This window comes from Onychomys torridus, chromosome 20 (assembly GCF_903995425.1).
Source record: "Onychomys torridus chromosome 20, mOncTor1.1, whole genome shotgun sequence".
Taxonomy (NCBI): Eukaryota; Metazoa; Chordata; class Mammalia; order Rodentia; family Cricetidae; genus Onychomys; species Onychomys torridus.
This window is the reverse complement of record NC_050462.1, coordinates 1,662,169-1,683,369: the sequence shown is the minus strand read 5'-3', so window position 1 is coordinate 1,683,369 and position 21,201 is coordinate 1,662,169. Positions and strand designations below refer to the sequence as shown.

The 21,201-nt window shown below is 46.6% G+C and overlaps 1 protein-coding gene across 2 annotated transcripts in view; it reads right to left on the bottom strand.

Annotated features, from left to right (window-relative positions):
- Window positions 1-1,125: 1,125 nt before the first annotated feature.
- The window catches only part of Rfx4 (regulatory factor X4), a 145,636-nt gene continuing 125,560 nt past the window's right edge, over window positions 1,126-21,201 (bottom strand). Inside the window, exons 16-18 of one of the 2 annotated variants that reach the window (XM_036169693.1) lie at window positions 13,491-13,653; window positions 11,786-11,924; window positions 1,126-2,734 (exon numbers count right to left, since the gene is read on the bottom strand). In XM_036169693.1, the coding sequence (XP_036025586.1) occupies window positions 2,462-2,734; window positions 11,786-11,924; window positions 13,491-13,653 (575 nt within the window). In that variant the 3' untranslated portion in view covers window positions 1,126-2,461. The remainder of the gene's footprint in view (window positions 2,735-11,785; window positions 11,925-13,490; window positions 13,654-21,201) is intronic. The other variant, XM_036169694.1, reaches the window with a different exon arrangement.

Below are 21,201 nucleotides of genomic sequence, written 5' to 3'. Positions count from 1 at the left end.
CCGGTCATCCTGAGGTTTATTCTCAACAGTGGCTAAATTCAAAATTTCATTCATCCTCTCTCTTGTTTTCATCATATAAAGCTAATGGGTTGTGAACCAAAGGTCAAACTAATTTACTGAGAGAGAATGAAATCCAGTGTCTGTGTTCTTTTTTGTAGAATAACACAGCTGAATATATTTAAGGGGAGGCTATGTGTAACATAAATAATTTCCATCTTAAAATCATCTTTCAGGTATAAACATGTTATGTAATAGCACACAAAGGCTTGGCTATAAAAATAAATCTTTCAGAATGCAAATTTGGTTGTCACATCCTCATATCTTTGGGTTGACACAGTCACTCCTGCATAGACTTCCAGAAGTTTATGGCTCTGAATCTCTCTTATCTCCTAGATCCTTAACATTTGGGCAAAATGAAACCACTTCTTTTGTACCCTGTGCCCTTAGTAACAGAATCAAAATGCTGTGCTAGAGAATTTCATTCTTGTTAAGTATTCAGGGATGTTACTGCTCTGTTTATTCTCATTTAAAGCAAGGCACTTGGATATCTTTACACCCAATGATCATCGAAGCATGATGAATTTAGTACCATGGGAATGCTTAATGCTGCTGCTGCTGCTGAGGAAGATGTTCCCTGCAAGAGCTGCAAGGCAAACATAGGACAGATCCCAGTTTGTAGAGCAGATCTACAGACCTTCAATGGGCTATAGGTACTATACTCACTCGGTCATTTGTCAGGACGAGATGTGTGGGCCTACCCGACTTGTATGATTATTGTATGACAGGTTGAAAGGGAACTGAACAAACAAAACCATACAAGGTTTTTGTTGTTTCTTTAGTTGCTTTTATTTATTTATTTATTTATTTATTTATTTATTTATTTACTTACTTACTTACTTACTTACTTACTTATTTATGAGACCAGACCTAGGCTGACTTTGAACTCATTATTTTCCACCCTTGGCTTTCTGCATGCTGGGGATTATAGGTATGTACCACCACCACACCCAGCAAGACCTTTTAGTTTTGTTCTGCTTATTCATGCCCCAAGAATTTACAGATGTTATTTATATTGTGGACACGCACCTGGCATATCAATGCAAATGAAAAACAAATGGAAGCCGGTCATTTCAATACTTTTTATTTGAGTGTGAAACCATTCATATCTTGCACATCTGTACAGATAGTGAAATCATTCATATCTTGCACAACTGTAGAGATAAAACTATTTCCATTTTAGCTGTAGACATGATTATCACACTGGGTGGTGTGATCAAACATTTTATTTACAGAACATTTGCTAAAACATCCGGTGTCATATTTCCATTTATTTCTTACCCATAGGGTAATAGGTCCACCATAATTGCTTGGTGCATCTTATAATACAGAAAGAAAACCTATGTTATTCTCTAACAAACCTCACAAATAGCTACAAATCTGACAAAAAAATACCTACGAAAAAATTTTCCCAAAGTACAATACACTTTTATTTCCACACATACACAGTATAGTATAGACTCAAAGGCACAGCTTTGATTTTTTTTTTTCTAGCAAAGTGTCGGAAAGTATTCTAGTCTTATGAAGGAACCACGACAGTTGTTTTCATACTTGGTGCTTGCTAAGTGAAAGTTGATCTGTCCAGTTTCACAAAGCAGCACGGCAAAGAATGAACTTAGTGCCATAAATCCATATTTCCCACAGAGCTTAAGAAAACCCTCTTCTGCCTTTTGCTGATGCTAGCCATTGTGCAAACTTAGGACAAATCCTTGTACATAAAAGAACTGGTCCCTACAGACATCAATCAACTAAAGGCAATATACAACAGGCCTCTTAGGTCCCTCAAAACAGTGCTTACATTCCAAGACAATGCAGGTACTATGGCAGGTATGACTGGAACAGGTTGCTTAGCATTTTCAGGAACTTCCATTTGGCCCTAGGGCTCCAGGAAGTAGTGATGACACCACCAGGAAGTAGGAGGTGGAGAACATGTCTGAGGGCTGCTAACTGGACAGTGAGATGACACTCATGGCAAGGCAAATGCTCTTGGTAAATTATGTGCCCATCCAAGAGCACAAACCAGAGTCTGGCTCCAGTATCCATCCTTCAAGACTAAAGAGCTTTGTCAACAGGAAAATAAGTACCCTACAGGGAGTGGTTGCCATGCAAGGTCACGGAACAGAGGGGAAAGGCACAGATTGGCCTGCCCACAATAGTGCTCTATAGAAGCAGTCAAGTCTGGCTTGGCTACAGGAACCCAATCCCAGTGACTTTTTGTAAGTCCTGTTTTTGAACTAAAGTCTATTCATCCCATGTTGAACATCCTCTTGTTCATTAGGAAAATGGATGCTTAGGAACAGCCCGCGAGTTATGATGTATAGAGATAAAGTCTTCTGGAGGGTGGATATTGGGTTTATTATTATTATTAATTATTAATATTAAATATGGATTCCTATGAAAGCAGTCACTTAGCCCATCCAGTGGAGGCCTCTCCGTTGATGTAAGCAAAGCCAGGAAAGTGTTGCATGTGCTCGTACTCAGAATTCCTGCGCGTGGTCAGGGGTGTGTACATGTCACTAGAGCTTCCATACCTCGTGGAATGCACAGATGGGCTTGTGTAGCACGCGTTGGCTGTTGGTGCCTCTGGCCAGCGGGGAGGGACTGGGGTAGGATGCAGCCTGGGAGTACTGCTCATCAAACAAGGTTCCATCCTAGAAGTGGGGCTATTAAAAGGGTACTTGTGGAGGAGAAAGAAAGTCCACAAAATTAAGGTTAGCTTGAAGTTGCCTGTACCCAAAAACAAACTTATTTAAGCTAAAAAAAAAAAAAAAAGCAAGATACTTATTCACAGGACTTGATGGAAAGGAATCAGAGAGCTTCTGTCCAACTTTGGTCTAAGGAAGCAATCAGTGGGAAAGTCACAGAGGTTCTCATGACTAGAGACTGGCTGGTGTTCTGCTTACACAGGATGACTATCTGTGAGCTCAGAATCTGCAATATTCTGAGCAGTCAAATTCAAAGAGAGGACTATCCCCAGCTCGGAATACTAGGTGGTGGTGATGCTAGTGATGGTAGTGGGTGGTTGGGGTGGTGGTGATGCTGCTGCTGCTGCTGCTGGTGGTGGTACTGGTGGTGGTGGTACTGGTGGTGGTGGTGGATGGTGGTAGTAGTGGTGATGCTGGTGATGGTAGTGGATGGTTGGGGTGGTGGTGGTGGTTCTGATGGTGGTGGTCGTGGTTTTGGGGATGTTTCTGGTGGTGGGGGGATGGGGTGCTAGTGGTGCTAGTGGTGGTGGGGGTTGGGATGGTGGGGGTGGAGATTGTGCTGGTGGTGGTGGATGTTGGTGCTGGGTGTGCCTTTGTGTATACACACTAGCAAGTATGTCCAGTTAAGTGTGATTGCTGGATGGATGTGGTTTTATTGTTACCTATGGAGATGTGATAAGTCCAATTCCATCAACCCAAGAGAACAGCACTACCAGGTAAAATACAAGACATTAAAAATAGCATTTTACAGCTGAATTCAATCATGAACCACAGCCCTAAGCAGTCTTTTGAAGAGAAAGCAAGCCAACAGCTTCAAAGGTTATTATTAGTGCCTGTCATTTAAAGAACATCTCTCTTTTAGGTTCACATTCCTGGAGTTCTGGAAGATATGCAAGGAAGAAATGGTAAATGACTGCGTTCTGTGTGAATGCAGAGGATGGAGTCAAGAGAGACAAGAGGATGGAGTCAAGAGAGACAGGGAGGACGGAGTCAAGAGAGACAAGAGGATGGAGTCAAGAGAGACAAGAGGATGGAGTCAAGAGAGACAAGAGGACGGAGTCAAGAGAGACAGGGAAAATGGAGTCAAGAGAGACAAGAGGACGGAGTCAAGAGAGACAAGAGGATGGAGTCAAGGGAGACAAGAGGATGGAGTCAAGAGAGACAAGAGGATGGAGTCAAGAGAGACAAGAGGACGGAGTCAAGAGAGACAGGAGGAAGGAGTCAAGAGAGACAAGAGGACGGAGTCAAGAGAGACAGGAGGAAGGAGTCAAGAGAGACAGGAGGATGGAGTCAAGAGAGACAGGGAGGTGGCAGGAAAGGGGACTCTGGGGCAAGTCAGGCCAAGGGGCAGGTGTTGGCAGAGACAAGTGGAAGAAGACTCTAGAGAGAGTCAGGAGTAAGAGGGGCCTCCTTTACATTCTTCACTGTCAGAAGGAACGCTATGGAAACAAGGCCTCTTTCGAATGATCGAGAGGGAGGGGTGGGAAGAGCTAAGGCTCCCTTTGGAGTTCATGTTTTCAGGCCCGTCAGCACAAAGATGTCCTTGCTATTCTTATGGCCAACAAGGACAGGAGCCAATGAACAAGAGTGACAAGGGCAGACTGAGGAGAGAGTGTGGGGATCCTTCTGCCCCCCATCTGTCTACCCTGACAGTTGGAGAGTGGAGCCCCCCGGATTAGGTGGGAGGTGCCTCCTGTGAGGGAGACAGACAGGCTGAAGCCTAGACAGCAGAAGCTGCTGACAACAATGGCTGCCCCTGAGTCTGGATGGGCTCCTGCCTCTCGGAGCTGCATCCCAGGGGAAGCAGGCGACAGAGAGGAGGCTTGGAACTCAGAGCTCAAGAAGAGGGGTCTCAGGTGGAGTACTGAGAGTTTTCCCTCAGGTCGGACCTCATGCTTACATAGCAAACGACAGCCGCTGCACAAGAAAAGAACAGTTAAGGAAGAGGGTGTAGGAGGTGTCTGGGAACTCCAGGGAGAAGGACCAAGTGCTGTTGCCAAGGAGACTGCAGACAGCATGCCAAGGTTTTCATAATCCCAAATCAGATCTGCAGCACTGGCACAGACCCATGTGCTGTGCAGAATGAGGCCCCAGGACACTGTTTGGGTGGAGTCACGGTGGGCCCTCAGGCCTGTGAATCGGGATTCTCAGAAAAAAAAAATCAAGATCCCAGGTGTACTAGAAAGATAATATTAAGAAATATCAATGATGCTCTCTTAAGTGAAACAGCTGGGCACATGTCATCCTGGCCCCCTTTGGGACTGTGCTGGCATAGAGGTCTCCCTTTTCATCTAGAGGTGCACTGAGCTGGCCCTCCCTTAGGCCCTACTCTTCCCCCAGTTCCCATCACACCTGCCCTCCCCCCACTTTTTAGCTCTCAGCTCAAAATCAACCCCTTGGAGTGACTTTTTCTAGATATCCTATCTCAAGAAGCCAAATGCCCCACCACCTCCATCCTGCCTGGCAGCCGTTTCTCCACTGGCTTACATTCAGAGGCTCCCTGTGGGGCTTTGTTTTGTTCATAGTGTGTCCCCCAAATTTGGTACAGTGCTTGGCACCTAACAGGTGCTAATCATATTTGATAAATGTACACTGGAACATTCCCAGCAGGAAGAACCTTCAGGGTCATGATGTCTAGATTCACATTGTAGAAATGGGAAAGCTGGAGCCAGACCTGGTGTCGCAGAGCATGACAAAAACCCACACCTGGGTGGCACAATTCCCCCATCAATCTCACTGACCTAAATTTGGCTCACCTACCACTCCCAAACCCCTTTCCTCTGTCATCTTTCTTCATCAAGACCTCTCCTCCTCCATGGAGCTAGGCCTGGGAATGCTGACCCAGGCCATTGGAAGCCTGCTGGCCTCTCTGGCCTTGGCTTGGGTAGGTAAAATGTCACAGTGTGGACTTGGAATTCTTCCCACCAAACTCAAGAGAGTGCAGTTGTCGTGCCTCATCAAGGACCCTCAGTACAGCTGTGCCCAGAGGTTGTGTCATAGAATCAAAAGAGCAATTGCCTGGAAATGAGACCGGCCCAAAACATCTGCAGTGTGACAATGAAATCTGTTACCAGCGTGGAGAAATCTGTCCCATTAGGTCAGCTAATTGCAAATGAGTCAGTGACTTGCTTACCCTCTGGTGTAAGAGACCATTGAAAGGCAAGATGGTTGAAGTGCCGGCTGCCTTGGCCTAGTGTGACCAATGAGGACTTCACCGTCATCTGCTGGGAGATGGAGGCCATGCAGCAGCGTCCATCTACCTCTCACACTTCACATCTGGCTCCATGCAAGGCCTTTAAGCATGCTGGGTACAAACTCTGGGGTACTGAGAGCTCATGCCAGAATAAAGGGGCTTTTGTTGAGAGCCTATGACAGGAAGTTACCAGTTTCTGGATCAAATCACTAGCTGTTGCTGTTGATTTTTAAAGATAAGATAAATCACTAGTCACCACCTCTTGAAAGGAGTGCATGTGGGGTGTTATTGACTCTCTCTCCCCCCCCTCTCTCTCCCCTCCTCTCTCTCTCTCTCTCTCTCTCTCTCTCTTTCTCTCTCTCTCTCTCTCTCTCTCTCTGTGTGTGTGTGTGTGTGTGTGTGTGTGTAAAGTAGTTGGCAAGAGGCTATGGTATAAGTCCATCTTGGTAGTGACTGACTCTTGGCCTCTTTGGAACTGTATTAGGAAGTCTATTTTGGGAAGCGACTTCCTACCCCAGAGGCGGACTTTCCTGCACATGGAAAGGGAAGAGTGAGTCCTTTATCCCTGCCCCTCACCACATGGCCTGCTGCTTAGGCAGGGGGTGAAAGGGGGCTGAGTCAGGAGTGCAAACTGTTTCCTATGAAAGGCTGCTCTCACTGCATCCAGGCTACCCCCAGCAGCCTTCTCTTGGCCTCTTCCGCCCCCCAACTCCTTGTCAGACAGTCCACATCTGCTGAGCTCTTAGGGTCAAGATTAATCAAATGAATTGGTGTGAAGCCACTTAGAAACCATGTTGTAAGTTTTCAAAATGTGTTGACCATTACCAATGTTCTTCATTTCTGAAGGGTATGGGATTGTGGTTTATTAGTGAGCCAAAGAGCCTCAGTGACTGACTGGAATGTCCCAATGCTGATTTTACAGTACTCAAACAAGGCTCATTCATTTCACTGACATCCTGGGAGTACATCCTGGGCGTACATCACTAAAGACCGAGCTCTGTGCTGGGTCCTGGGAGTGTGAGTAGGATGAGAAGAAGAACCTGGCTCTGGCTTCTGCAGACCAGTGCCGTGCAGAGAACAGATATTGTGTAATTACATAAAACAGAAGACTATTATAACTGGATGACAAAGGGGAATGTGATAAATGCAAATAGTATTAACTATGAGCCACATCTTATTTTAATCTTCATTAAGCACTGACCACGGCTACTACACCCTGTGAAATGGGTATTATAACTTATCTCCATTTTCCTGATGAATAAATTGAAGTTCAGAACTAATCAGAGGCAGATCTGGGATTTGAGCCCAGGAAACTAGCTCTGTACCTAAAGACTTTGCAACATTATGGTTGATTGGTATGTGGGTGTGCACACATACATATGTGGCACGTGTCTGCATGTGTGTACATGTGCAAGAGGAAATCAGAGAACAACCTCAAGGTGTTTTCCTTTAGTGCTATCTATCATTTTTTTCTTTGAGACAGGGCTTCTCATTGGCCTCGAACTTGCCAAGTAGGCTGACTGGCCAGTGGGTCCCAACTGTCTTCCCAGCTCTGGGGCTAAAAACACATTCTACTACATTAACATGGGTTCTAGAGAACAAACTCAAGCACATACCTTCCTGAGCTGTCTTCCTAGCCGTGTGTGTGTGTGTGTGTGTGTGTGTGTGTGTGTGTGTGTGTGTGTGTTCCTTTACTGTGGTCCAAGATGCTCCCAAGGTGGAACACCCTAAGAAAATTGGTGGCAGCACTGGCTGTGGGCTGGTCGGAGCCAGGCAGATGAAGATTGGTCATGTTGCACTTGAGCCATTCAGATGAGAAGAAGGGAAACACTTTCCTGCCTCCTGGACAGCATGCCTAGCCATATGGATGCTGGGTGATCACATGACTTTTGAACACAATTATGGTTGCTTACAGGGTAAGGATTGCACGTTCAGGTAATGACTGAGGCTCAGAAATATCCCACCCACAAATTCAGCAGTTCTGAGACTCAAGATGGACAGGAGAGTCACCTTTATATTGGCCATAAGCAAGCACACACCATGAAAATGAGTTCTTTGACAAACATACACACATCCATGTGAAGAGCAGGTGAGTTCAGATTACTTTGATCACGTAAGTGATGCATGTGAATATCACAGGCCATGGATAGATGGGTCTTTCAACCTAACAGGTATTAACTTGCAGTCTTGACTTGTAGGCATTCTTCTGCTGAGAACCAAAATACTTTTTTTTTTTTTTTGGCTTTTGGAGACAAGGCTTCTCTGTATAGCCCTGGCATGTCCTAAAACTCACTCTGTAGACCAGGCTGGCCTTGAACTTATAGAGAGCTGCCTTTTGAGTGCTAGGATTCAAGGTGTATGCCACCATAGCCCAGCGCAAAGTATATTTCTTATAAAAAAAAACATTGATCATGAATTTTCTTGAGTTTAGACCTACGTCTTCCTCATCCCCATGAACCTTCCATAGTGAAGTGTGCTATCCATTCATGGGTGGTCCAGATTGCTGACCTCTGCTCTGGGAAGCCAGGACCTCTCAACTCTAATGGATTTCAGCCTTGCACATGCAACTTTAAATCAAAGACCTTGAGTGTGCATGTGTCTTCTCTCTCAGAACTTGACATTCAGTGAGAATTCTAGTGCCAATCTCTAGGCTTTGCTGTCCCCCAACACAGTGGTTTTAAACCCTGGCATGGGGCTGGAGATGAGAGTTGGAATTTGCACTCAAATTTGCTTTGCTGGATGGGACTTGTGGCCTTTCTGAGATTGCTGCTTCATTTTTTTTTCAGTACTTTATTTTCATTTAACTTGTTTCGCCTGCATGCATGTCTGTGTGAGGGTGTCAGAAGCCCTGGAATTGGGGTAACAGACATGTGTGAGTTGCCATATGGGTGCTGGGAATTGAACCCAGGTCCCCCAGAAGAGCAGTCAATGTTCTTACCCGCTCATCCATCTCTCCAGCCCCTTGCTGCTCCATCTTTAAGAACTGGAGAAAATGTAGTCTTCCTGAGATTGTTATGGGAATGAATGTGCCCATCTATTTCAAGGTGCCCAGAGGTGCAAATTGCTTAAATGTTAATGGAAAGTGAAACAAAGGCTGCTTTGTCTTTGTATAGGACCTTCCCTATGAGAAGGACATTTCAATGCTGACCTCGCCCAACAACTTGGGCAGAGATATGATATAATTAACTTTTACCCACCCCACTTTACAGATGGAGACTAAAACGTGAACCATAAAGTGGTGTGTGTGTGTGTGTGTGTGTGTGTGTGTGTGTGTGTGTGTGTGTGTGTGTGTGTATGGATGGCAGGGGTCAAACATCCTTGTCTGAGAGCAACAAGGCAAGATGGTAGAGAGGCTGGTTGAGTTCTCATCTGTATATACAGTGTTTCTCTGTTGACTGTAGCTTAGTGTTTGGCCATTTCTATTAAGACAAGCTATTGAGTGATAAGGGTCCCAGCTGGGTACTGTTGTGGCTTCCAAAGCGGACACTGCAGACCTATCTTCGATTGCCAGGGTCTCTGTGGGCTTTGAGGAGAACTTGGCTTCTTTTTATGGTGATGGTTTTAAAACTATCACCCCCAAAAAGGAGCTCCTGAAACTTCCTGGGGCAGGGGCATGAGGCAGTAGAGAAAGAAGGAAGGTAACACCCAAAGCCGTGGAGATGCTGTCTCTGGTTGGAGCGCATGCTCACTAAAGCAGGATGCTTCTGCCTGCTGCCTTCTGGAAGCTGCAGCTCTGCTTCCACAAAGCAGGCTCCCAGCAATCACATGAGGGAGGGAGGAGGGAGGGAGGGAGGAACCGAATGAGTGCCTAGACTGCCGAGTGTGGAAACTCAGAAACTCAATCATGGGGGAACCGCCGGAGAAGCTCCCAGGTGCCCTGGCATCTCTGATGCAGCTCCTTCTCCAATGAGTGCCCCAGGTGATGACTTAGTGGAATCAACTTCTTGGCTTGTCTTGGGATTAAACCAGAGTTCCCCTTGGTACTGAGATGGAAATCAAAACAGATGCCTGTTTACCCTGAGTGGCTTTGTATTGTGGATACATTCTCTTCAGTACCTCCCTTAGAGGCCAATCTGTATGCTGCAGGCTGATGCAATGCAGCCTCTGTAGAGCCTCCATCCTGCCCTTGCCCTCCTAGGCCCCTGCCCACACCAGCCCCCTTTTGCATTTATCCTGTAGGGGTCCTGAGAGCTCTCTTTGTCTGACACAAAAACCACCTGTGGCTTCTCAACCTTCAGAGCAGACAAAGCCCACTCCAACCATTGGTTCTGCCTTCTATCCACTCCAAAAAGTGAGAGCCACATCTGAGAAACAGTGAAGGTGATGCTCATGAGCCAGAAAGCAGGCATACTTCCTGGGTTCTGATTCCTGCACAAGTTACTCTGTCTCATTTCCTCTTCTACTAGGGTTATCTAGAGTGCATGCAAAGTGCTGAGTACAAAGCCTGGCATAGAACAGTATCTGGAAGAAGTAAACTGACCTTGATGGGTTCTGCGTGCCATGTCCTGGGGGTGGAGACTTAATCTCTGCCTTGGAGGAGCTTGGGGGGACTCCTGCAGAGTTAGAAGTTGCTAGTTGACAGGGTGTGGGAAGTGTTACCGAAAGAGAAAGCCCAGAGAGTGGCAGGTATTTGCTAAGGACCTGGAGGAAGGAAGGGGGTACTCTCAGGAGACCCACAAGGCCACAAGATGTTCAGATGGTCAATAGAAAAGATTCCCAGCTTGGGGAACAGTGCCTGCAGACTGGGAAGTTGGTGTGTGGCATGCACACACTACACCTGTGCACAGCTGTGGCTGCTGCTGCTCTACACAGGGATAGAGCAGCAGAGGGTGGTACGGTTCCAGGAAGGAACCAAATATTGAGAAGTAAGCTGAGGAGATGACTGCAATAGGGCACCAGACTCAGCGTTTTGTTTTTGTTTTTTCCAAAAGACCGCTCCAGCTGCAGACAGGGCAAGCTTTAGAGACAGAGAAGGCCTGCTAAAAACTAGGTTAGGCATGAAGGTCTTGAGCTAAGGCTGGACAGCCAGGGTGCCAAAGTCATTTTAGAATACAGAATTGAGGCTGGGTGTGGTGGCACATACTTTTAATCCCAGCACTCAAGAGACAGAGGGAAGTGGATCTCCATGAGTTCAAGGTCAGCCTGGTCTACCTAGTGAGTTCTACATAGCCAGGACTACATAGGAAGAGATCCTGTCTCAAACAAAACAAAACAACAAAAAACCAAACAGAACTGAATGGGCTTAGTGATCAGTTGTGCTTGGGGCAACACACAGGAGGGTGTCGTAAATAACTAGAACACCCAGCAGTGGTGATCTAGATGTTTACTCAACTTCCCACCACCCCAGGTTGGCCGTAGAGGGCTCAGTTTGCTGGCTGTGGTGGGTGAAAGCAATCAAGAAGGTTCCATTTCAGGATGCTTCTGGGTAAGGTTCTGTGAGGGCCAGGCTTGAACACACCTGGAAAACCAAGAGACCAGCTATCATGATGTAGAGATCCTGACAGATACCATGAGGGCAGTGATGGGAAAGAAGACAGAGGCCCACTGTGAGGTGGGTGCCTAGAAAGGGCTGGAAACATGGCTGGGTCATGGCGTCGGAGCGGTCAAAGAGAGTCAAGAGCTGAAGAGAAGAGGTAAGCAACTTGGATGCATAAGGGAAAGTGACCTGTGATCACAAGCGCCCAAGGTAAGCCAGTTACCACTCAAGGGCAATGAGCCGCTGTCCTTGGGGACCTATGGGTGGCATACACAATGGGCTTATTAACTGTGTTTAGTTGACTTGACTGAGCACCAAGTACTCTGAGCCAGCAGGACTTCCTCCCACACTCACCTGTGCAGAGCTCCTGTGGTAAGGGGAGTAGTGGAGTGGTCCAGAGATGGCCGTGTCATGAGGCAGGGCTGGATACTGGCTCTGCATTGGGTGAGGATGCTGGTTGCTATAGCTCCCGTAGTTATAGCTTCCTGTGTACCTAGAATGCAGCAAGCACAATGAATACTGTGAGTCATATCAGAGAACAGTCAGTTTGACACCTTTAAAAAATATCAACCTCGTCTGTTTTTCCTTCTTGTCCCCCCAACCACCCATTTCTCTCCTACTTGATTCCTTCCATTCCACTCTGGTGGCACTGCTGTGTGAGTTTAATGCCCAGGGTTGATTTTGCCTTTCCCCTGGATCTTTTGGCAAGCTTGCACTCGGCACGGAACCCGGCTCTGATCAGACATTACTCTGATGGGAACCTCTCCTCCCATTGTGTCAAAAGCCCATTGTACGTCCTGAAGTCAAACAAGGAGAAACATTTGCTTTGGACTTTGTGTTTCTGCCTTCCTTGGCCTTTTTGCTGGGCAGTGGTGGTGAAGAACCTGAGGGAACTTGATGGTGAGAAAAAGCAGGTGTCAGAGATCCTGGTTCAGAGGTAGGCTCTGCTACTGCCTAGAAATGTGATCTGTAGTTACATCTGCGAAGTGATGCACAGGGTTATACTGAGACCACTCACGTGAGGGCAATCCACATGTACACAGGGTCACACATGCACACAGGCTGCTACTATCATGACTATATATCATAACATTGTCCTGGCAAAGAACTGAACCCGTGGCCACATGAGTCTATATTTTACCATCCCCGTAGATTAAAAAAGAAAGGGTCTGAAATACAATTCTAAGAGTGCATTGTGATTATGTAGGGAAATGCCTCAGGGAATAATGCCTGCCACGTGGAGAACCCAGGGGATCTGAACTGTGGGCACATACTTACCTACAGGCCTCTATCTTCTGCTGGGCCACCTGTGTGGGAGTTGCCTGAGATGCCCCTGCACACCAGCTACTTTGGGGCTTCTATAGCCAGTCTGCAGGCCTGTGAGCAGCTGCAGGTGAGGCTCCCTGCACTATGTGGTTCTTCTCAATGTCACAAGTGTTCTCAAGCCCCTGCTCAGTAAGCACAGCGTAGTGCAGTCAATGGATCCTGATGGAGAGAGCAGGCCGAGGACTGCTGAAGTTCAGGTAATCTTCTCAATGGATGTGCAGGCTGGGCATCACAGGGTCACCTCACCCAGGTTTGCACACAACATGGGCAAAATGGACGATCCAGATTACAGAGCACCCTTGGAAGCTGTGGGGGTTTCCTGAAGCAGGAGCACCACTGCAGGCCTCTAGAGACCTCCATACCACAGGTGAGGTAGACAACCTCTAAACAGAGTCTAACGAGACAAGGGCACACTGTGGGGCTTTATAAGGCTACAAGGTAAGCAGGGAGCTACACAGGGGGCTGCTGGGAAGGGGACAGACTCCAGCTTTGGGGTGAGACATACTCAGTCGGGGCTCCACAGTTTGCCAGCCACCTTGGGGAGCTAGGGGACTGTTCCCTCTGTCTCCCCTCCTCCTCACCTGCAATTGTGGGGGTCACACAAAACAGTTCTCCAAGGTTATAGGGCTGAGGAAGGCATGCAGACTAACCAGAGGGCAGCCCTGTCCTGTACTCTGAGGAAAAAACTACTATCTGAACCCTTCTGAAGTTCAATGCCAAGCAAGGCACCTACCCATGCTCCTCTCTGTGGGAGTAGACCGGTATCCTGTGTGTGACAGACGAAGAAGGCACATGGGTGCTCCTCATGCAGGGCAGTTGTTGGGAGTTCTCAGCTGGGGACCCAGCAGCTGTTGTCACTGTGTATGTTAACGACCACGTATAGGACTGCATTGCTCCTAAGAGACAGGTTACATTGCATCGGTCACTAACAGTTCGTCTTTAGAACACTACTATGTCTTCCCACCGCTCCTAAACTGAAAGACAAAATCATTCATTTTAAGGCATTCTCTGGTTTGGCTCACCTTACCAGAGGTCTTCCCTGCAGCCCTGGTCTAGCCCCAGAATCATTTATTCCAGGGTACCACAATCTCTAGCATCACAGGGCCTTTGCACATGCTGCTTCTGCTGCCTAGAATCCTTTCTCTTTCCTTACTACCCACTTGGTCTTCACCTATGAATCCAGACTAGCTGAGGCCCCTCCAGTGCACTGTAGTCCTTCATGGTACCTACTTCCATATTCAGTCCCCTATTCTGGAAGGTTTGTGGTTTGCTTAATGCCCATCCCCTCCCCCATATCAGAGTGCAAATCCCATGAGTGTACCAGTCTGCCCATCCTGGCATTTAGGATAGGGCCTGACTGCCCAGATACACTCAGTAAAAAGCTCAAGAGGAAGTAGAGGGATGGGAAAGAGAGGAATAGGGGAAGAAAAAGAATGCCAAGCCTGGCCCAGTGTGGCCCGGGCAGACACTGCAAATTAACTTTCTGTGTTCAACTCAACAGGTGTTGGGGAGCCAGCAACTGCTTCAAACACTGACCGTAGATCACTGTGCTCCTGTGCTCGCTCGCTCTCTCTCTCTCTCTCTCTCTCTCTCTCTCTCTCTCTCTCTCTCTCTCCCTCTCTCTCCTCTCTCTCTTCTCTCTCTCTCTCTCTCTCTCTCTCTCTCTCTCTCTCTCTCTCTCTCCCTCTCTCCTCTCTCTCTGGAGACTGGTAGACAGGCACCAGGACTGTGGCCTAGCCCATGCACATCACTGATTCCACTTTAATTGGATACCTGAAGCTGCTAAGGACTGGGGTGAGGGTAGGATGACTTGGAAAATGTTCTCTAAAGGCACATTTTATATGATGGGTAGAATTTTTATAAGATAATTTAAAAACTCGTTAAAAGCAGTAAACTACTTAATTAGACAACTTAATTTCTGATAAATTTTAAAATATTAAGATAGCAGAAATAAATCTGTTTTACAAGATGTAGGGAACCGGATTCAGTACACAGAAAGCTGGAGAATAGGGTAGCAGATGATCTTTTTAAGATCAAATAAAACAGGCAGGAGAAATGGCTCCATGGTTAAGACTGCTCTCCCACAACCTGAGTTCAATTCCCAGCACCCACTTGGTGGCTCACAGCCATCAGTAACTTCGGGCGCAGGGGACCCATCTCCCTCTCCTGGGCCACATGGGCACCATGCAAACATGTGGTGCATATACACACAGGCAAGCAAAATACTCACACACACAAAGTAAAATACATTTTAAAAAGGCTGAAATAAAACAAAATCCTCTATTGTCTACAGAAGCCCATTTCTACCTTAGAACTCTTACAGAAAGGCAAAGGAAGAGTTGCATGTTAGAATTCAGCGTGTCTGTCCCCCAAGGCTTTGCAGATGGCACGGGAAACTGCTGCTTTCACATGGGCTGGCAAGAAGGGCAGAGCTGGTGGATTGGCACTGTGTTGTTTGCAGGGCAGAGGTCTGACGAGGAGGAGCCGTGGGGGAGGGTGGAAACCTGGCTTTAAATGTATTGTTTTATTATTGAAAGAGCCTTGCACTAAGAACTTCTGTAAATCTGCACACTTAGAATACAGATAATACTGTTTTTAATAAAGTGGCAAAAATCTACTTCAAGAATGTAACAAGGAGGTATGTTCTGTTGAGCAACTATTACACGCCAAGTGCTTTACAAACATCCTTAAATTAAAAAAAAAAATTAAGGAAACGTAGAAGCACAGAGAATTTGAGAATATGGAAGTGGAAGAAGAAAGAAGAGCTAACTTGGAGATAAAACTGTAATTAGGAATCAGGTGAAATGGCATTTCCTACATGCCCATCTCCCTTTATGTGGCCTTCACCCTGGCTCTGGCTTTTCTAGGATCTGATGCCACAGTTAGGGGCTTTTGTTTGTTTGTTTGTTTGTTTTTGTTTTGTTTTGTTTTTGTTTTGTTTTTCGAGACAGGGTTTCTCTGTGTAGCTTTGCGCCTTTTCCTGGAACTCACTTGGTAGCCCAGGCTGGCCTCAAACTCACAGAGATCCACCTGGCTCTGCCTCCCAAGTGCTGGGATTAAAGGCGTGGCCTTATGACTGGGAACATGTGCCCACTGTCCTTGGAACTGGATAGCATGGGAGCTTCAAACACCCACATAAAGAAGGCATGCTAACCTGTTCTATGTCATCAATACCTCCCCCGCCCCCCGACACACACACACACACACACACACACACACACACACACACACACACACAGTGAACTTCATCTCAGTTCTTAAGACTGCTTCCTTGTGTCAGCACTGGCTGAGGGAGAGAGGCTTCAGAAGATGCTGAATGTCTTGCTCATGGTCTCAGGGCATCTGGGTGGCCCAGGCCAACCCCACACTTTCCCCTCTCTCTGCCTGTGTGTCTCCTTGCTTGGAGTCCTGTTTCTGCTGTGTATTAACTGGGAGATCTTGGGCAAGCGGCTCAGATATTGCGAATGTTTGCTTCATTTTCTGTAAAATGAGATTAGTCATCTCTATCTTGCAAGGCTATTGTAAGGATTAAGATCATATATGACAACGAACTGGGCATGCAGTGGGTTAAAAATTAGAGTCGGGCACCTGAGTTCAGGTGCTCTAGTGTCTTTTGTGTGTGTGGTATGTGTGTTTGGGGGGCAGGCATGTGTGTTGAGGCTAGAGATCAACATCGCATGTCTTACTCAGTAGTCCTTCACTTTTTCCTTTGAGACAGGGTCTTTCTCTGAACCTGGACCAGAGATCCACTCACCTAGGATTATAGACATGTGCCACTCCAGCGGGCTTTGCCAACTTAATTATCTCCCCAGCTCCTTCATTTTGTTTTTAAAATATTTTTTGTTTTTAAATTTCAATTGTGTTTTTAAAATAAAATTACTACTGCTGCTGCTGCTGCTGGGCACATGCCATTGCCTGCATGTAGGGAGCAGAGGACATCTTTGTGGAGAGGCTTTTTTCCTTCCATCTCTACGTGGGTCCCAGGAACTGAATGCAGACTGACATAGAAGTGTTTTTGTCTGCAGAACCACCTCTCCAGACCTCCTGAAGGGTCTTTAAAGTATGTTTCTGTGTCTCTCATTCCAGAGTCTAAGGAAGAAAGACAATCTTATCACCAGACTATATTTTTTATTGTTTGAAACAAGGTCTTGCTGTGTAACCCAGGCTGCTTTAAACTCCATTCTTCCTGCCCTAGCCTCCCTACTGCTGAGATAACATGTGTACTCTAGTCTGTGTTTTAGTGTTCATATGTTAAAGGCTCAATCTCTAGAGTGTTTAAGAGGCAGGGCCTAGTGGGAGTTTTTAGGTCATGACAGCATGCCCATGAAGGGGATTATGGGAGCTTGGCTTCTCTTTACTCTCTTCCACTTCCTGACCATGAGGTGAGTGGTTTTGCTTCAGCTATGATATGCCACTCCAAGCACAGAGCACGAGGGCTACTCAAGATCTTCCAAACAGCCAAAATAAATGTCGTCTCAGTTACTCAGTACAGTGATGAAAAGCTAACGCACTAGGGATGGGGTGCTGGACTGTGACTGTAAGGCAGCCAATCACAGCAAACTTCTAAAAAATGTGCTTCTGTGAAGTCACTGGTGCCCTCATTCAGAAAATGACAAGTCCCCCACCAAAACCAGTGGCTTCATCAGGTGAATTGTCACAAATCATTCATAAACTACCAAAGAGTAACTTCGTCAGGAGTGTTAGAAATCAAGAGCTGCTCAAAGATCAGAAGAGAGATTTCCTGAGATAATTACATCTCAGGTGACTGCATTAGACGTGGCTCCCTTCTCTGTGTTTTAAGTTTTTTAGAGGTGTGGGGGAGATGGCTCTGTTGGTAAAGTGCTTGCTGCAGGGTGCAAGGGCTTGAGTTCAGATTCTGAGAATGGAGGTAAAAGTCTGGGAGCGTCAGTGTGCCTGAAGTCTCAGTGTTGGGGAGGGGTCCTGGGGCTCACTGGCCAGCCAGCTCCAGCTTCTGAGACAGACCTTTCTTACAAAATGAGGTAGAGAGTGACAGAGGAAGTCATCTGACACTCATCTTTGGCCTCCACGTGCGTGAAGGCACAAATGCACCTGGGTGTACTTGTGAACACACCATCATATACCCATGCATAGACCACAAACAATACATTTCATGAAATTATAGCACTTTTAAAATTAAAAAAAATTTCCCTTTTTTAAAAAAATTAAATTGTGCTATTTCTGGATGAGAAAGTTGGTGTTTTTAAAATTTTTGGTTTTGTTTTTGTGTTTTTCTATAACAAATGCATATTGCTTCTGTGAAAAGAATTCACAAAAAAACATAAATAGATTTACTACCAGAACTGTAATGGGAAGGGGTGAAAAGTTTGAGAGAATAATGAGCCAGTCACAACAAGCAAGTGCTTGACTCTTTAAGCCCTCTATCTCAAGGGAGTGGGCAAAACCAATGTCTAGTTGGAGGGGGCAGTCAAGGAAGGCAGAGGGCTTTTTCTAAGCAGTAGGAAGACTTGGTGGGGTAGCCATCACCTGAAGGAATGCAGCAGAAGTTACTTTTGTCTGAGCCTGAGACCTGTGAATTCAGGTCTCATCCCCAGCATCAGTCCTGCCAAGTAGTAGGTGTTCAGTAAGTTTTGATTTCATTGAATCTGTTGTTGAAGGAGCCAGTGCTGCTAGGCATGGCAGTTATCAAACAAAAAGCTAGTAGAACTCCTGGGAAAATGGGCCCCTGCCGTCTAGGGAACAAAGCCTCTAAATGGCTGTGGGCCAGCAGCAATCTAATGCATCCACTCAGGCAGCCTTAAGCAGATTAACACCTACTGGCTTGGGTGAGAAGCAGTTTCTGCCTGGGGAGCAGAGAGACACCCCGTATGCCTGCCTGCTCCTGGGTGGGGGACCTCCAGGGAGAAAAGCTGCTGCAAAGGCCGTGGTTTAAGGGACACTAATACAGGAAAGGCTGATACAGCCCAAATGCTTGTTATTTGTTGATTAAACAACAGTGCTTCCCTAGCTGCCTAATTGCCATATTCCCTTGTGCCACTGCCTCCAGACCCAAACCATTCACACAACCTGGTGTTAAAGGTCTGAGGACAGTGGTGGGCTCCTGACCATTCAGGATTCTATAGAGACCCTTCAAGGGGCAGCTGATGGCTGTGTTATAGGGCTCATACTACAATAAGGGACCATTTTCTCCCCATCCCCAAGAGAACATTCTTTTTCAAGGTTGTTTTGGTTTTGGATGGGGTTGCAAGCACAGGCCAGAAGGTGTGCTTGGGAAAGAAAGGCAGTCAATGATTTTCTGAGTGAACTAGTGAATGCTCACCCACTGGCCAGCAGAACTCATCCGTGTTTCTTTTCCCACACAGTTTGGAGCCAGTGGCATTACTCTGTTTTCTGTATTGTTTGCTTTGTTCTGAGACGGGGCCTTCTATCCTAGGATGGTCTTGAACACACGAATGTCCTTTCTTCAGCCTCAGCCACAAATTCAATTCCAGATTCTGGGATTACAGGCACACAAAACCATATCCAGACTTGTCGTGTATCCTCTTTGAGGTGAGGGATCTCACTTAGGTTAGATGCACAGTTGGATGTGGAGTGCACACAGCCCTGGCTCCAAAGCCTTTCCATAGCAAGCACACTTCCCACACTCAGATCCCTGGAGATGGTGTTAAAATGCAGATCTGAGCTACTGGGTCAGCAGGGGAGCATGTACTGTAGGAAGAGTCTCAGAGATGATGGTGCTGCTGGCCCATGAGCCATGCACGAGAGGCATGGCTCTGTAACACATTGCTTCCTGTCATATTGCCTACTTAAAATAAAAGTCTTTCCACCAGGGCTGGTAATTGAGAAAGCACCCTACTGCTGAATGATGTCCCCAGCCCAGAAGTTGGGAGATTATGCTGCACACTTGTGTAAATGGACAGTTTCCCCGACTGTCCAGCTACACTTCTCCTCCAGGTGGTAGAGGAGATCCCCGAAACTTTTCCCCACCTGGAAAATCTAGCCTAAGTCTTTGCTTGCAGTTTCTCAGGAAGAAGCTCCTGTGAGTGTGTGGAGAATCTGGAACTTGATGCCCTAGACACTAGCCACCAGCCACCTACAGCTGTTCAAACTTAAACTATCAAAACCAAATGTGATGAAAAGTTTAGTCCCTTAGTTGAACTGGCTGATATGTGGCTGGTGGTTACTGTGCTGGCCAGCATGGGTTTTTATTTTGAAAGGTGTATAAACTGTGTGTGGATATTTTGCCTGCATGTATATATGTGTACTATGTTCGTGGACAGGGGCCAGAGTTACAGAATGTTACATGGGGGACTGGGAGACAAACCCAAATCCTCTGCAAGAGCATCCAGTGTTCTTAACCCCTAGTCATCTCTCCAGGCAGGACAGATAAATTTTTGTTATTTGCTTGCTTCTTTTTAATTACTATAGTCACAAAAGGTTTTATTTGGATATTGCTACTTGTCTTCTGAGATACACTAAACGTTTCTTATATCTTTCATGACTGAGATAGAAAGATTATATCTATAGATTTGCCTGTACCTCTACCCAGATGCATCCATGGCTGCCTCAGTCCTGGGGATAGCTGTGCTTCAGGACTGTGCTCACTGACACGGAAGCCTTGCCTGTTTGAGTTACTGCACTAATAGCCCCACAGTCACCATTGGATTGACCAGAGTGGCCAGGGGCAACAGGTGAATCTATTCCCAGGAAGACATGTTGACTTTATGCCCCTTACTGACATGCCACAGCTGGTCCTCTTTACCCCAAGCCCTTTCTGCCTCCAACCTGTACACAGGAGGTCCATGTTGCCACTCCCCAACTCCTACATGGCTGGCTCCTTACATGACTGGCCAGCTTTGTGACAGATGTCACCTCCTTAGGAAGGCAGTCTCTACTCACCAACTGGGGCGGACCTCCGGGCTATACTTTTTCCTAACACCTTGCTATTTCACTCAGACCTCTTACGGCCATTTGGAGTTAATATTTACCTGGAAGTTTATGTCTGTGTCCACTCTCACCCACTGGGACCTAAGTACCGCCAAGGGCAGCGGCCATATCTGTTTGTTTGTCCTCACTTCTGCACCTCCAGGGCTGGGCACAGCCTAAACACAGAGCCTGTGTTTATTGCATGAACAAATGAATAAAAAATGAAGTGGACAGATGAACGAAGTCAAGATGTGATGGATGGAGTGAAATCAAAGCACGTGGGAACAGTCTTTTTTCTGTCCTGATTCATTTCTCCTAATTCTGTTCCTTCAGTGAGGAGGAAGGGGCTGTGAGGGAGGGATTCACTGGAAATGAGTCACCAGTGTCCACCACTGGGCGCCGCTGGGCTTAGTTGGCCTTAGCATAAGTGGGCTTTTGTTATTTGGAAAGTCCAAGGGTCAGTTATCTTTGTGACATCCTCAACTGCTGCCGAGAATGTACAGCTGGGCAGGCCAGATGTTCTGCAGGCAGGGCTGTTT